The sequence below is a fragment of the Trichomycterus rosablanca genome, chromosome 20, assembly GCF_030014385.1.
Source record: "Trichomycterus rosablanca isolate fTriRos1 chromosome 20, fTriRos1.hap1, whole genome shotgun sequence".
Taxonomy (NCBI): Eukaryota; Metazoa; Chordata; class Actinopteri; order Siluriformes; family Trichomycteridae; genus Trichomycterus; species Trichomycterus rosablanca.
Window position 1 is genome coordinate 6,600,538 of NC_086007.1, and position 16,526 is coordinate 6,617,063.

At 38.3% G+C, this 16,526-nt stretch overlaps 1 protein-coding gene across 1 annotated transcript in view; it reads right to left on the minus strand.

Annotated features, from left to right (window-relative positions):
- Window positions 1-16,526, minus strand: part of robo1 (roundabout, axon guidance receptor, homolog 1 (Drosophila)) — a 287,956-nt gene that overhangs the window by 245,662 nt on the left and 25,768 nt on the right. The window contains 1 exon segment of the mRNA XM_063016378.1: window positions 5,318-5,440. Within this exon segment, the coding sequence (XP_062872448.1) occupies window positions 5,318-5,411 (94 nt within the window). The 5' untranslated portion in view covers window positions 5,412-5,440.

Sequence of the window (16,526 nt, forward strand, 5' to 3'; positions counted from 1 at the left end):
TTTCCATAATACCATTTTAACAAAAACCAAAAGCCAGCCATGCAGACACCGCATTTCACCCCAAACATGTCATGCATTCTGTTTTCCAATCTCAAGACTTTCAAAATGCATCTTTTTAGAGCTACCAGTGCAAAAAAAATGCAACAAAAATAGCAGTTTCATAGCAGAAGGAGGGACAGAAAGAGGAATCATGCCAGATCTGATGGATAAACAGTCCTATTGAGAATGAGGAGAATCGCTGTGAATTCATGCTGAATTGATTTTAATCTTGACAGCACGGTGCTATTTATCTTAGTTTGGGGTTTATACTGTCACAAAGAAGAAAACTAAACCACTGTGCTAAACATGTTCAGGCCCTTCACAGAAATGAGGGACGAGGGTTTAGTAGCTTGTGTATTAGATGATTTTCTGTAAAAATAAAAATCCAGTTGAATTATGTAGTTATTGTTGTAGTTGTTAAATGTCACTGCATGTGAAGATACGTAGTGTTGAAGTGTGTGTGTGTGTGTGTGTGTGTGTGTGTTTCTGTTAAATGGTGAGTGAAGTTTTGAGTTTGCTCAGAGGTGGAAGTTTAAAAGTATAAAAATGAAGTATTATTTCAGTCTAATGTTAATATTTGTTTGCAATGCTGCAACATCAGAAGGTCGATCATTGTTTAATACTAAAGCAAAGATGACACAATTTATCTTTACAAACAAGGTCCTTCTCATCAAAAGAAATCAGTGCTCACAAACGCTACATATTTCTTTCTGTTCTGAGGGATGTTTAATTTCTTTTTCCATTTCCAAATTGTTATCGGCCTTCAGTGAAGCTGCAACATCGTTTTGCAGCTCAGTAGTCATGGCGAGGCATCGCATCAGGCTGGGAGAATTGAAGTGGAGGTCTGGCTCTGGCTCAGGCTCATTCATTAGCATTGCTATATCTGGCTCCAGTCATCAATGCAGTCGTGCAGGGGTAAAACAAAACTCAGCACGGCTGCCTCTGCCTGAAATTACTGGCATCACACCTACACAAAGACAAAGAACATCAGATCCGGAGAGCGAGAGGCACGCCAAGCAAGTCGACAAGTAAATTGTTTCCTGGGCACCAGAACAGGAAAATAGAAAAGACATACGGGTAGCTGGAAACAAGTGAGGTAAACACGAGAGGTTCAAAGAAGCGAGGGGCGCAGGAGGCAATAAAGGAGAAAATGCCTAAATGAGAGGGTGATTTTGAGAGCCATCACACTGTCAGGCGTGAATTAGGGAGAAGATTGAAAATCAAGATAGCTGCAATGAATTGATAGTTCACTGATTGAGAGAGTGAGGAGGCCGGAGAGCTCATTCCAAACACTGAACCACACAGAAGAATGTTGTCTACATGAGACATCAGAATGTCCAGATGAAAAGGTGCTACACTGATTGTGTACTAACATGTTGACAAATACTTTTAACAGCTAGAAAGAGCTGGCAAGTTCTGTTTAATAAAGTAATAGGCGAGGTAATAGTTTAAGATATTACAGTGGTACCTTGTAACTCAACGTCCTCTAAACTCAAAATCTTTGAAACTCAACACCCTTCGTCAAAAAAATTGGTACCCTTAAACTCAGTGTTTCCCTTAAACTCAACATGTTCAGTTTGTTTTTTAAATATGTATTTAAAATATTTAAATATGTGTTCAGTGCTTGGCTTGAGCAGTGCGGTAAAACATCATCAAAGTGTAAATATGAGACAAAACTGCATTTGTGTGGAATAACCGTCAGATTCACTCTGAAAGCTCCACATTTTCCTCCTGTTTCACTTTTAAACTTGTGTTACAGCTCTGCGTTCTGAGAAATTGTAAGAATCAGCTTTTAATTTCAGTGTTTTATATTATATTTGTGTTATTTTCAGTGTATAAGTGTCAAAAACAACCCCATTATTTTACATTAGACTAAAATAAAAAGAACATAAAAGTCCATGGGACCATGGAACACATTAACACATTAACAGGTTTCCCAAACATCCTTATGGGAAAAAATACCTTGAAACTCAATGTCTTTTAAACTCAACACCACCACTGTAGGTACCACTGTATACTGTGCTATTGACTGGTTGGGCATCTACATGCAAAGATGATTGGCTATGTCTGGGGTGGCTGAGGCCCCTAGATGGAATGGCGTCCTGTCACAGGTGTGTTACCGCATGGCACCCAGTGATTCCAGGGGTAACTGGACCAACCATGACCAGTATAAATCAGAAGTGAAAACATAAAAAATGAAATAAAATGATATTGTTACTGACATTTTTAAAGCAAATGTCAAGAATTTGATGAAAGACACATTCAGTGTTCAGCAAAAAGGTTACCATGGTTACCATACATTTTTACTTTTAATTAACAAGCAGAATCTGATTAAAAATACATTTGTCCTACTGCTTGCCAATTAATCACACATCATCTGTTCCTTAAACAATACCCAGTAGCAGGGTGATATCTGATCTTTATTTAAAGTCTGTTTCTTAATCTGGAATGTATATTAATGTTTTACTTGGACTCTGCTGTAACAGTTCCATTATTCTGATGACTGCACCTTCTTTCAGTATTCGGATATCCTTTGTCTTAAAAATGTTAATTTTTCAAACACAGAGATGCCAACATTGCTAACATACATTCTATTAGAAACTAGAACATTAACCTCTGCACATGCAGATCTGTGTGAATTTGTGATTTTATAGGTTTATTTTTGAACAAAAACAATGTGGATACTTTGCATCGTGCTCCAGTATGAAGTTTGAAATCTGTCTTATAATAATGCTTTAATATAATGACTGCATCTTTCTTATATGATTAGCATGTTTAGTTAGTGCTTGTAATTAACTGTTCGCTACCAGCTACTGTTTACAATCTGAATGCTGGACTGGTTCTGCTCACAGTGTTTGCTTTGTTTATTAATCAATAAAGCCTGTAAGACTTATTGATATTAAACTCACTGATGTGCTTTAGATTTAAACTGTACACTATCAGCCTGTTCGTTAACAGTTAATTGTTGGCTAATGACAATCACAAAAAAATTTTCATCAGTTCAAAGAAATTGGCCAAATTTGCATCCCTATTTAGAATTATAATAATAATAATAATTATTATTATTATTATTAATGACTAGTTCTAATCATATACTTTCATCAATATTTCTGTCTACAATGACAAAAAAGTCAGGATCAAAACCAAGTCTGCAGAGCCTTCAAAATAAGAAACGCAGTTTACAGTTTTACATTCAGTTCTAAAGAAACATGTTTGTCATGGCAGATTTGCAATTGTAAAATCTGCTGGGTCAAAAATATACACCAAGTAGTTTGGATTACTAATATAATGGTGTTTAGAGCTCTATCATGTTATTTAACTTTGGGGCATGGGCTCTTATTTCCCCATTGAATAATCCCCTGATTATAATGAATTATAGCTGGTGACTTTTCTGTGTACATATAAATAGAGCTTGTTTCCCCATTTTAAATGCCCCAATTTAAAAGTGCATGCTAGCTTTGTGGGAAAAAAACTATTTACAAGCAAGTAATAAGAAGATCATGCCACAAGGTTATAATATTGTAAAGTTTATTGTATTGAGCTTCTGTACAGTTTTAGGAATCATTATTATTCAAAAACTGTGTTTTTAACTGTATGTGAATCCAACTGAATTTAACTGCACATCCTGTCAAAGAGGTCAAATAACTCATTTTAAAAATGTTCTCTTTTAACTACTATATTCACAGCAATTAATAAATAAAATACAAAAAATACACAGAAACAGCAACAAATTTACACACAGCTGCTCTGTGTGTGTGTGTGTGTGTTTGTGTGTGTGTGTGTGTGTGTGTAATTTCACCAGGTGGCTCATTTTTATATTATCCAGCTTATATCCAGCAGATTAGCAGCACCAAGTAACAGCTGGTTTAATAAAACAGAAAATTTTGGGTTTGTTTTAAATAATCAACAAAATAATTGGTCACTTTTGCAAATCAGGGCACAGCTGAGTGTACAAGCGGAGTTTCTACAGCTGTTACTGAATGACCACATGTTTTTACTCCAGCCTAAGTTCAATTATACACTATAAAAGAGATGAAACTTTTCCAATAATTGTGTAAAGAAATAGAGAAAACAACATTTAACAACTACAACAATAACTACATAATTCAACTGGATTTTTATTTTTACAGAAAATCATCTAATACACAAGCTACTAAACCCTCGTCCCTCGTCTGACTCTGATCATCTTTCGTGCAACCGCCCCATTCGTGTCATACATGCTGAAGGTATGTATACAATAATCACACACTCAGTTAGTTAGTTAGTTAGTCTTATAGCTTACAGTGTGATGTAATATTACAGGATCTATATCTATATAGACAACACCCTCCTACATCTTACAAGCACAACCATCTCTTTTACCACTACAGCAAGAAACACTACAGCATGAAAATCCCAGTTCCTGATAACACCCACTGTCAAACGAGTTCCTAATTAACAATGTATTTTGAAGAATGAATATAATCTAATGTTTTCATAATGTATTTCCCCGGCTCTATAAAAGTGATTTAGCATCTTTTAGTTGCTGTTTGTTGATGATTTTCAAGATGAGCTTGACATGTTTTTCAGCTGGCTATAATAAAAACTTGATCTATCATGCATGACCCAAGCTGTGGTTGCATTACGACCAATTAGCTGTGCACTGGGGAGCCATTTATCAGATGCAGATGAATCTCTGCTTAAAATCTCATCTCAGTTTGTAGAACTAGTGCTTATTATCTTAACAGTCCAAAAAAAGGTTTGTTTTTCATGGTAGGTAAAACAAAAAGTACCTTGAAAAGTAATGTTACCAATCAGTTTAGGTTTATACACTAATTAAAGTAAAAAAAAAAAAAAAAGAAGGTATTATCATGACTATTACACCTTTTTAATAAAAGCTACAGTTGATTACAGATTGAAGGTGGATTGTATTGCTGTGAAGGGTTGAGCCAATCATGCATTCTCAGAAGTGCAGTTCAATGTTCAGCACAACTTTGTACACAATGTCTTTCACTCTGAAATGAACGGTGTCAATTGCACAGACAGACACTTTAAGAAAATAGAGACGCACCTAAAACCAGAGGTACACTGTGAAAAGCCATTAAAATGGCAAGTTCGACATGTTGATCGTTAACCAATAAACCAACTAAAGAGGTTTAAAATACATAAAATAATCTGCACATTTATATTTCTAAATATTATAGTGAATAATAAAGTAAAAGGGTGTAGACGCGTAAACGTGTACCTCTGGTAGAGCAATTTTAAATTCCTGAAAAAAAAACAAAGGATTTACTCTTACCTAGGACCAGAGAGCTCTCCACTAAGTCTCGATGACCAACCCATAAACATGTGATGATTATGAGGACGGTGGCCCCTGACCATGCCATCTGCATGATTCTTACTGAACTGGCATCCCTGGCGTCTAAACACAATAAAAAAATTAAAAAAAAAGCAGGGTTATGATTTTCATTCAGAAAAGTTCAGACAGTTGAAAACATGGCAGTTTTACCTCAAATATTACAGGCTGTTTAGTCACTGTGATATGATGAAGCTATGAATATTATACACCTCATGAAATGGCATCAATCTGAACGTTTAATATTGAATATTATCACATATTATCTAATGTTAATTGATGTAATATGCAAACGAATTATATTACAAGCTATGCGGCTCTATTATTCTTATCTCATGTAAATTTCAGTTAACAATGTGGCATTTAAGCTCATACTGACCGGTACTAGCATCAGTCAGACTAATATTTAAAAGGGGTTCAGTTGTCTGGAAATGGTTCGGCCTTCATAGGGATGATGCGCAACAGAGTAGAGTTTTGTGCAAAATAGGCAGTAAATATTCTGAAAATATTCTGGAAACATGAAGGAAAACATTTACAAAAAAGAGAAGCTCAGGTAAGCAGTGGTTATGATTTAATGCTGTGTGGTTGATCTGGGTCGCGGTGCTGCTGTTTACCATGCGCTTTTATTTTGCAATGATAGCAAAGCATTATCAAATACTGAACTTTTTTTATGCTCACTGATTTGAAGTAAAACGGACAGCATAAATGTGGTTATGCTAATTATGTAATTAAACACTGTAATTAATTAGAATTGATCAGAACTACAATGTTTTATGTTTTTAAGATAAAATAAGATTGCTAAAAATGATACATTTTAAGCTTTCAAATGGTACCTTATTTACCAGTAAGGGATATGCTGACGATGTAAAACTTACAGATATTAATTATAGTTAATTTCTGTGTCTAAAGATGGGCAGTGGCCTGCCATTGTACTTTGTTAAGTTTACATTATATTGTATCGTATATTGCCACTTCTCAAAAGCATATCGAGATATGAGTTTTTTAGTCATATCGCCCAGCCCTACAAGGCTGATTGAAATCAAGCCTGGTTGTTTCCAGTTCATTAAACTGGCTTAACAAACATGTTGTATAACTAGATCTAGAACCATATTCCAAAATATATAAAACATCAGTACAACATCAGTCTGATAAAAGCAGAAGTTTAGAGCTGATCACTAGAGGTGGCAAATATAAAAACATATAAACACACAAACTCTCCAGTCTCCAGTTTCTTTATTTCTTTTGTTGCTGGGGATGAAGCTGTGGAGCAGTGAACTGGAATAGATGTACCACCGTTCTTATCATAGTGCCCAGAGAAAACACTGTCTCTCTCTCTCTCTCTCTCTCTCTCTCTCTGTTGGAGTGTTTCCTGAGCAGGGAACTTGAGTCGTGACTGAGTGTGGTGGTGCTGCTATCAGATTTGAGCTATAGGCTGACTCACGGGAGCAGTTTTCTCTTATCGTGCCTTGTTTTTCTTCACCATCGCTACAGCCTGAGAGAATCATGAATTGCGTCCTTTAAAATTATGAAATTTGCATGCAGAGATGGACCAGTACCTTTTTACCCTTCTTTCTCTGCATTTTCTCATTTATAGCATACCCGCTTGCCTGACCCGCTGGCATCCAATTGAAGCTGTAGGACTGAAGGATTGAATCCTCTCTGATAATTGCGTCAGATAGGCAGTGAAAGCACCTTTCACAAACAATCAGATAAATACCCAATTACCAGGCGTGAGATGCTGCTAACGGGAGGGATGCATACAGTACTGAGGGACCAGCCCAGAACAAAGGATGGCCTCCTAACCCTCCACCCAAGTGGTCACGGATTCAGACAGCAAAGAATAATTATTCAATTTCTTTACATAACGAACGGATTGACTCAAGATAATGAAAGATTTATGTGTAACAACTCGTCCCTTCAAATTACACACACATTCGTGGAGCTAATCAATGACCCATGAAAGCAAAATCATCCACATTTTGCTTATGCAGGAAATGCATCAGGCTTTCTCTTATTAAAAGCCTGAGTTTCAGATTTCACAGAACAATGGAGAAAACGATGCAGCTCTGATCTGTCAGGGCATGGACTCTACAAGACCTCTGAAGATGTCATGTGGTATCTGGCACCAAGATGTTAGCAGGAGATCTTGTACATCCTGTAAGTTGTGTGGTTAATTCTCAATGGTTTGTACATTGTGTGTCCAGTGTGCTTGTTTCAGTGTGGTATGTGTGAACATGGGGACTCTGACTGGTCTGCATCTGTTCAGGATCGTTCCACACAGACTAGCCTGCACTCCGAATCAGCATCAGTGAGCCCTGGGTGCTCATGACCTTTTCACCGGTTCACTGGTTGTCCATCCTTGAACTACTTTTGGTATTTACTAACCACTGCATGTCTTGAACAGCCCACAAGACCTGACCCAGCTATCTAGCCTTCAAAATTTGGCCTTTTTCAAAGTCTCTGACCGACTTTATTTTCTACAGACACATCAACATCAAGTATGACATTTACTTCACCTGTCAGTGGTTTTAATGTTTTGGCTGTTCTCTGGCTGATCTCTTTCCTTTTTTGAACAATAATTTAGACACATCAAAGCTGTAAACATTGGTGCTTCCAACACACTAATAAATTTGACACAAATAAATAAAAATTACATCTTACTGACACGTTTCATCTAGTTGATCCAATAGCTAGTCCATCATCTTAATTACTGCCACTGTGCAGTGGTAGCTTAGCATTTGATTAGAAGGTTGCCAGTTCAAGGCCCACCACCACCAAGTTGCCACTGCTGTGCCCTTGAGCAAGGCCCTTAACCCTCAACTGCTCAATTTTATTTGGTCACAATTTTAAGTCGGTTTGTTTGAAAGTATCTGCTAAATGTCATACATGTGAAATGTAAATAATAAGACGAATGTTTTATAAATACAGCTCACTGCTTAGAATAAATACAACTGTACAAAATACATAAATACGGTGCTACTGGCACCCAAGTAGCGCAGCGGGATATTTTGCTAGCACACCAGCGCCGAGATTTGAAACTCGGTGTTGCCACCGGTCGGCCGGGCGCCATCTAGCGGGCATAATTGGCAGTGCCTGCGGCAGACACGGTTCTGCTAGGGCGGGATGCCTGGATTATGTGTGGGTGGGGTCTTCAAACCCTGATTGGCAGATAGAGAGGCGCCTGTGCAGAATGCATAGGTGAAAAAGGGTTCCGCTAAGGGCTGCGTGCAGGTCGAAGGAGGCATGAGCAGCAATATACCCTCCTCGACTGTAATCAGGGATCCCCCAGCAGCGGAAGACAAAATTGACTACGCTACATTGGGTGAAAAATGGGAGAAAATGCATAAATAAAAATAGAAAAAGAATATGATGCTACTGTGTTGATTATATTACAGCTTCAATCTGATTGATTATTACATATTTTTTACATGGGCAATTGAATAATGTGGTGAAAGCAGAAATTAAATTCAGATTTTATTATCAGTGTATTTGTTTATGTCCAAACTGTTTGATTTAAAAGCACACCACATGCAGCACTTGCTGATATCAGTGAATCTGAAGGTTGTTGTCGCACAGGTTTATATTACCTTCATGCATTTTTAAGAAAGATGGAATTTGTTGGCTGCCTTTACATGATACAATCACCACTTATCTAACGTTTAAAGCATAACTTAAAATGTACATGCTCCAAGTGATGCTTCACAGTTTATCTACAATAAGACGCTAAATTACTCTCGTTTGTGTCTCTTTTCTCTTTTAGTGAGGTGACAGCATCCAGTGTCAACACCCTCCCTAAATACACTTCCTCCTTCACCAGACACTATACTTACACTACACTTACTTAACTGTCACTTCCTTCACCTGGAGCTTTTCATTCAGAAAACCTCAGCGCCTCACTATTTGCACATGAATTGAGCCGCCTACGTCTCACGAGAGGAGGTTAGCGTGTTAAAGTGGAGGGGGTTTAGCAGGTAGCATCGGGAGAAAGTCTTCACAGGGCTTTGAAAAAGTCAAGTGCTCTTTAAATTATCTTTGACAACTCCCATTGTTCCCTCTGACTTAATCTTTTGCCTTTCATCTTTCAATTTCTGCCCCTGAAGCACTTCACAACTTTCAGCAGGAGTGTGGGAATAAGAGCAGGAGGATAAAGAACAGGGCAGCACAGGGGTGATTTTGTTCCAGAGACAAATTATAAAGTGATTTATATTAGGGTTTCTGAACGAAGATGACCAGAATACAATTATTAATAATCACGTTTACCATCCAGTTCAACAGTTTGGATTGAAAAGAGAAGCGGATGTTGCTAAAATGTCAGAATCAGAATCAGATTCTTTATTTTGCCAAGTACCAGGTGTACAAGGAATTTCTTATGGTGCAGGTGTCAACATATAAACATCTAATTAAATAATAGAAAGATGTACTATATATAAGCATAAAGGCACGTGTGATGTGCAGCATGTTTGTTGAAGGAATGTGCGAATAGTCCTTGTGGGAATAGTCCTTGTTAAGTATGGTGATGGCCTGTGGTGATGTGGTGCACAGGGTGTGTTAAATAAATCCAAATAAACGTGATTAAGGGTGCTCCGGTGTTAAAGCAGTGTGATGAACTAGCCCACTACTGCAGAGACTGTAAGTTCAAATCATAGCAGTGCTACTGGCCTGGTTGGGCACTCAACAGACACAAATGCCTGTCTTCTGAAATCACATACTTAGAAAATTAGAACTGTATGTCAAAATAACAAATAATAACAACAGCAGTAGTGAAGTAATAAGGCAATTTATTGTGGTAGTATGCAGTTTGTATGCAGCAATCATATGCACCTTATGATTAAAACAGATATAAATCACATTAATTAGTACAATTTGCAATTATCAATATAATCAAATAAATATTTACAGTGTACACTTTATACACTTTTATACCACTTTATCCTGGTCAGGGATAACACAAGGCAGGAATACCCTGGACAGGACCGAACCATTGACCCCTTCCACCCCAGACATAGTGGATCATGTCTGTGTAGACGCCCAGCCTGTCAATAGCACAGATGAGATTTGAACCTGATCTCAGTGATGATCAGCTAGCGTAACAGACCACACAGAGAAATAAATCAAACACACAAGTCCAGGGTATTTCTGAGGCAGTTGTACCCTAGCAGTTAAGGTACTGGACAGGTAATCAAAAAGTCGCTGGTTCAAGCCCCACCACTCTTAGGTGGCCCTTGAGCAAGGTGCTTAACCCTCAGTTGCTTAGATATTTTTAGTATAAATGCTGAAAATATAAATATAATATAAATATACACAGATCAACCATTACATTAAAACCACCTCTTTGTTTCTACACCATTTCATCAGCTCCACTTATCATATAGAAGCACTTTAAAGTTCTACAATTACTGATTGTAGTCCATCTGTTTCTCTACATACTTTTTTAACCTGCTTTCACCCTGTTCTTCAATGGTCAGGACTCTCCCAAGACAGGACCACTACAGAGTAGGTATTACATGGGTGGTGAGACTAGTCCACCAACCAAAAATATCCAGCCAACAGCGTCCCGTGGGCAGCGTCCTGTGACCACTAATGAAGGTCTAGAAGATGACCAACTCAAACAGCAGCAATAGATGAGCGATCGTCCCTGACTTTACATCTAAAGTGGACCAACTAGGTAGGAGTGTCTAATAGAGTGGACAGTGAGTGGACACGGTACTTAAAAACTCCAGCAGCGCTGCTGTGTCTGGTCCACTCATACCAGCACAACACACACTAACACACCACCACCATGTCAGTATCACTGCAGTGCTGAGAATGATCCCCCACCTAAATAATACCTGCTCTGTAGTGGTCCTGTGGGGGTCCTGACCATTAAAGAACAGCATGTAAGGGGGCTAACAAAGCATGCAGAGAAACAGATGGGCTACAGTCAGTAATTGTAGAACTACAAAGTGCTTCTATATGGTAAGTGGAGCCGATAAAATGGACAGTGAGTGTAGAAACAAGGAGGTGGTTTTAATGTTATGGCTGATCGGTGTAAATCTAAAAAAAGCTTGGAGTTTTCCCATTATTATTTATTGGATTATCACATAAACAGTATTTTTTATTCCATCCATGTATTTTGATTTTGTAAACACTTAAAGTGCAAGTCAGCCTAGGCTAACAAGTGGCTTATATGATAATAAATAATAAATCCATAAGAGTTAGTTAATATGCTAAAAACAAATCCCATAAGTGGCATAGTTCAATCAGGATTATGTAAAATATGCAATCCAGCATTCAACAAATATCCAGCGTGCCAGAAAATCACAAAGCCTTGCTTCCCACCAAAACCAATTTCATGCCCGTGCGTTTTTATACATGTTTACTGTAATCCCTTATCAACACTGCTATTCAGATGCATCAGTACCCCAGTCAAGCTCATGTTAAGGAACATAGCTTAGCATAGTGATGAGCCCAGCGCCTTGTTATTGCTGAATCATCAGCTACAGCTCAACCGGGCTGTAAATCCGCTTCTGTGATGCGGCTCTGGTGTTAAATGAACAATTTTTTTGCAGTTGCAAGCTAAATTATGCATCGCATTGGGTAAAGTGATAGCCGTGAAGGTGGGCTGCACAAAAAAAAGATGCAGTAAGGTAAAGGAAGAAAGAAAGACATAAACTTGCCAGGGTGGACAAGAGGGCAATCTCCTTAAGTGAATTCTCAGCTCTTTCGCCGTGTCAACGTCACACGTGTAATGGATGGTTTTCTCTGCCTGCTACCCACCAACCCGCCTCAGTGCTGCCACAGCACCTCGTAAAAATGACAGACAGGGACTAAACAGCCCGTGTTGATGGTGCATTATCCTTCACCCCCAAGTTATTAAAATAAAAGGATTAACCTGCATACTTCCTGAAGTGATTGGCAGAAAGAGCCTCGCTACACTGTCACCTTCTCTTAGTGCGTATTAAACTTTCTGTCTGGATGTTGACAGTAATCATGCTACACACACACACACACACACACACACGCACACACACACAGAGCTCAAAATGTAATCCACTCAGCAACTTTGACGATGCCTGAAGAATATGAATGCATGGAGCTTTTACTGCAGTAGTATTGCCTTGTGGGCAGGAACATTTAAAAGTGTTAGATACTGAATCTTTGTTTTTTAAAATCATAACAAGTTGGGCAATAATGTTAAAATTAGAAAATATTTCTTTGCAAAATGCACTGGCTCAACGACATGAAAGTCGAGTCAAATTTATTTGTATAGTGCTTTTTACAATGGACATTGTCTCAAAACAACTTTAGAAAATCAAGGACTGACAGACCAAAAACCCCTGTTAAGCAAGCTGAGGGCGACAGTGGCAAGAAAAAACTCCCCTAAAATTACAGGAAGAAACCTTGAGAGGAACCAGACTCAGCAAGCACCTCCATCCTCCTCGGGTGGCCTGGAGAATAATTTGAATAAATAGGATTTACACAAATTATACATGCACAAAAATTATTTAAACTAAAGTTATAACTAGCAAAAAAGATAATAATAATGTAAACAATTGGAGTTCATTATTATTCAGTCCAGTCTGTAATAACGTCCGCAGTGATTCAACATACATGTAATGATACACAACATACAACCCATTCACACGTATGACCTATATAACATTATTTACCTTTAGTAATTGTGACATTCTGATCACTGTCATGGTGGGTCAAGTGCCTTTTAGAAACTTTAGAAACAAGAGGCAATTCAATATAGCCAATTCAGTTAAGAGGGCATTTTTTATATGGACATATTGGTTATGAGAGGGGTTTTGATGTTATGGGAGGTTATGAGAGTGTTTTTGATGTTATGAGAGGTTATGAGAGGGTTTTTGATGTTATGGGAGGTTATGACAGTGTTTTTGATGTTATGAGAGGTTATGAGAGGGTTTTTGATGTTATGGGAGGTTATGAGAGGGTTTTTGATGTTATGGGAGGTTATGAGAGTGTTTTTGATGTTATGAGAGGTTATGAGAGGGTTTTTGATGTTATGAGAGGTTATGAGAGGGTTTTTGATGTTATGGGAGGTTATGAGAGTGTTTTTGATGTTATGAGAGGTTATGAGAGGGTTTTTGATGTTATGGGAGGTTATGAGAGGGTTTTTTGATGTTATGAGAGGTTGTGAGAGGGTTTTTGATGTTATGAGAGGTTATGAGAGGGTTTTTGATGTTATGGGAGGTTATGAGAGTGTTTTTGATGTTATGAGAGGTTATGAGAGGGTTTTTGATGTTATGGGAGGTTATGAGAGGGTTTTTGATGTTATGAGAGGTTATGAGAGGGTTTTTGATGTTATGAGAGGTTATGAGAGGGTTTTTTGATGTTATGGGAGGTTATGAGAGTGTTTTTGATGTTATGAGAGGTTATGAGAGTGTTTTTGATATTATGGGAGGTTATGAGAGTGTTTTTGATGTTATGAGAGGTTATGAGAGGGTTTTTGATGTTATGGGAGGTTATGAGAGGGTTTTTGATGTTATGAGAGGTTATGAGAGGGTTTTTGATGTTATGAGAGGTTATGAGAGGGTTTTTGATGTTATGAGAGGTTATGAGAGGGTTTTTTGATGTTATCGGAGGTTATGAGAGTGTTTTTGATGTTATGAGAGGTTATGAGAGGGTTTTTGATGTTATGAGAGGTTATGAGAGGGTTTTTTGATGTTATGGGAGGTTATCAGAAGGTTTTTTCTGTTCTGTTGGGTGTCGGGTGAACTGTTGACCAAAGACTTTGCTTTTGAAAAGAAACAGTGTATGTAGCTTCTTGTGATAAAGTCGTATCGTTTTTCTGTGGACGGTTTGTAAACAGTGGTGGTCTTTTTAACTCTCTTTTCATGTTGTGAAGCTCCCTGACTAAGCGCTGCTGCTGGTGTGTCAGCCGTTCTGCTATACTGTAAATCTGCTGTAGTCAGAGGTTTATGAGAGCTACACCAGTCAGAGACAGATAAAGTCACAGGCTGTTTAAAATGCATTTTACAGATGCAAAAGAGTGTAAACAGAATCCCAGTAGGCCATACACAAGATATGCTACAGGAACAGCTTCACGACCACGCTTTACATCAAGTCATCCAGCATGTCGGCTCACCTAACAAGATGTGCTGTTATTCTTACAGGATGAGTGTGGCGGGAATATATTAGATAGCATCGAAGCATTTAACATCCTTATTAGTGACATGAAGGAAGCAGCAGAATGATTAGAAAGGAAGATTAATCTTGTGTAGGAGCCGAGGCGCAGGCCTGCTTGGCGTTATCTATCATCTTGCGCGTGCTATCTGGGAAAAATTAAAAGCTGATTATATCCTTAGGGGAAAAGAGGCGCACAATGCCCTCACTGCCTCCACCCCTGGTTTCATGGTGCGACTGATGAATTAGTCCCAACTGACTGCCTGCAGCGACTGAATGTGACAAAAAAGAAAAAAATGCAACAACATTGTTAAGCACCTGCAACAAGAGAGATGTATGTGTGAAAATATTTTGACTAAAAGCTCAGACAGCAGAACCTAGAGATATTTAATACTGTTTTACTGGTTTAATAAGTTAAACCGACCTGTAGATGCACAATGTGTTACATAAAAAACAGCAAAGAATCTTTATTAAGAGATGCTCTAGATTTACAGCCATTCTGATCAGGAAAAAAGTAGATCATATACTATTTAATGCTTCTATTGATTGATTAGTGGTGAGGGGTGCCTGGGTGGTACAAACAGCCTATCCATTGGGAGGTGCACTTGTCAGCTCTCACTGATGATGCCAAACCCAGATTAAATAAAGTGAATTGGGTCAGGAAGGGCATCCGGCATAACAACTGAATCAGGTGCAGGTAAATACTGAATCAGCCAAAATAAAAACAATAATAGCAAAAAATGATTGACTAGGAAGGGAAATCGCCAATCGGATCAATTATCTTGTATATAAAATAAATTACATACATTATTTTTATCAATTTTTTATGTTTAAAATATTTCAGCCGAGTAGCCTGACTGATTTAAAACATTTTTTATGAAGTACCTGACTTAATGTTTATCATTAGGCAAAAATAAAAACAAGAAGTTTCAAGAGTACACAGGAAATTATTAACATTTTTAACCTTATTTCACTGGTATCATACATAATGTATATGCTGTACATTGTGCATGATTAACATACAGTACATCACTTCCTGCAGCACTGACCACTTGTGTCCTATTACAGTCTCCGCATGCAGCACTCATCGCTGTTGCAGACATCATGTTACAGTTCAATTCCAAAGTGCTCAATGCCAGAAACAGGCCTCATTTGGAAGCAGCCCAAGTGCTATTTGGCTGTTGTGACTGGATCAGTGCAGAGAGGAACAAAGCAGCACAGGTTTTCTTTTGTGTCCCTTTGTGTCCTCCGTGTCAGAAGAGTGCAGAGCAAACAATGAAGCAACTGCCACAGCAGCTAAAGCGTTCATTATCTTCAGCAAGGATCGCTGGCTTTGCCCTACTGCAATCATAACTCTAATTAAGAGAGATGCTTTGTAAGCATGGAGGTTATGCAATGTTAATTACATGCGTGCCACACCAGAGACGCATCCCTAAATGCCACTTGTCATTGTTCTGCTCTAGTACTTGTCATTGTTCTGTCGTGAAAGCACTGGATCTCTCCCCAGAGTTTTACTCCTACACACAAGGGTGGCAGCTCTAACCTGACCAAAATCTTTTAATACCCTGTACGCAAATAGTACTAACAGGACTTAAGTTTTAAACATGATGAGTTGTATAAAACAGCCAAAACCAGCTGAAGGTCTTGATTATGGTTATGGATCCACCTTAAATGGGCAGCAGAATCCTAATCTGTGCACCTTAAACAATAGACAAGATCTACATAAAACAGCCACCTTAATACTAAGTATCGTGGGAGGTCTTTCTGGAATATTCCACACTGCTGGAGACTCAGAAGAGTTTCGAGAATCGTTACTTCGTGCCTATTTGCAGACGCTTTGTCACACTTTCCCCACCGTGAAGATCTTCAATATCTCTCCGGGACATGTTGTATAGATGCAGATAACTAAAGAGCAGCTCTCAGAGAAGCTGTTTCAATTTGGTCGTGGTGCTGCTTCTAAAAAAATACATCGATTCACTGCTCCTCTGTACAGGGACTTAAATAATTATGTGATATTTGGACC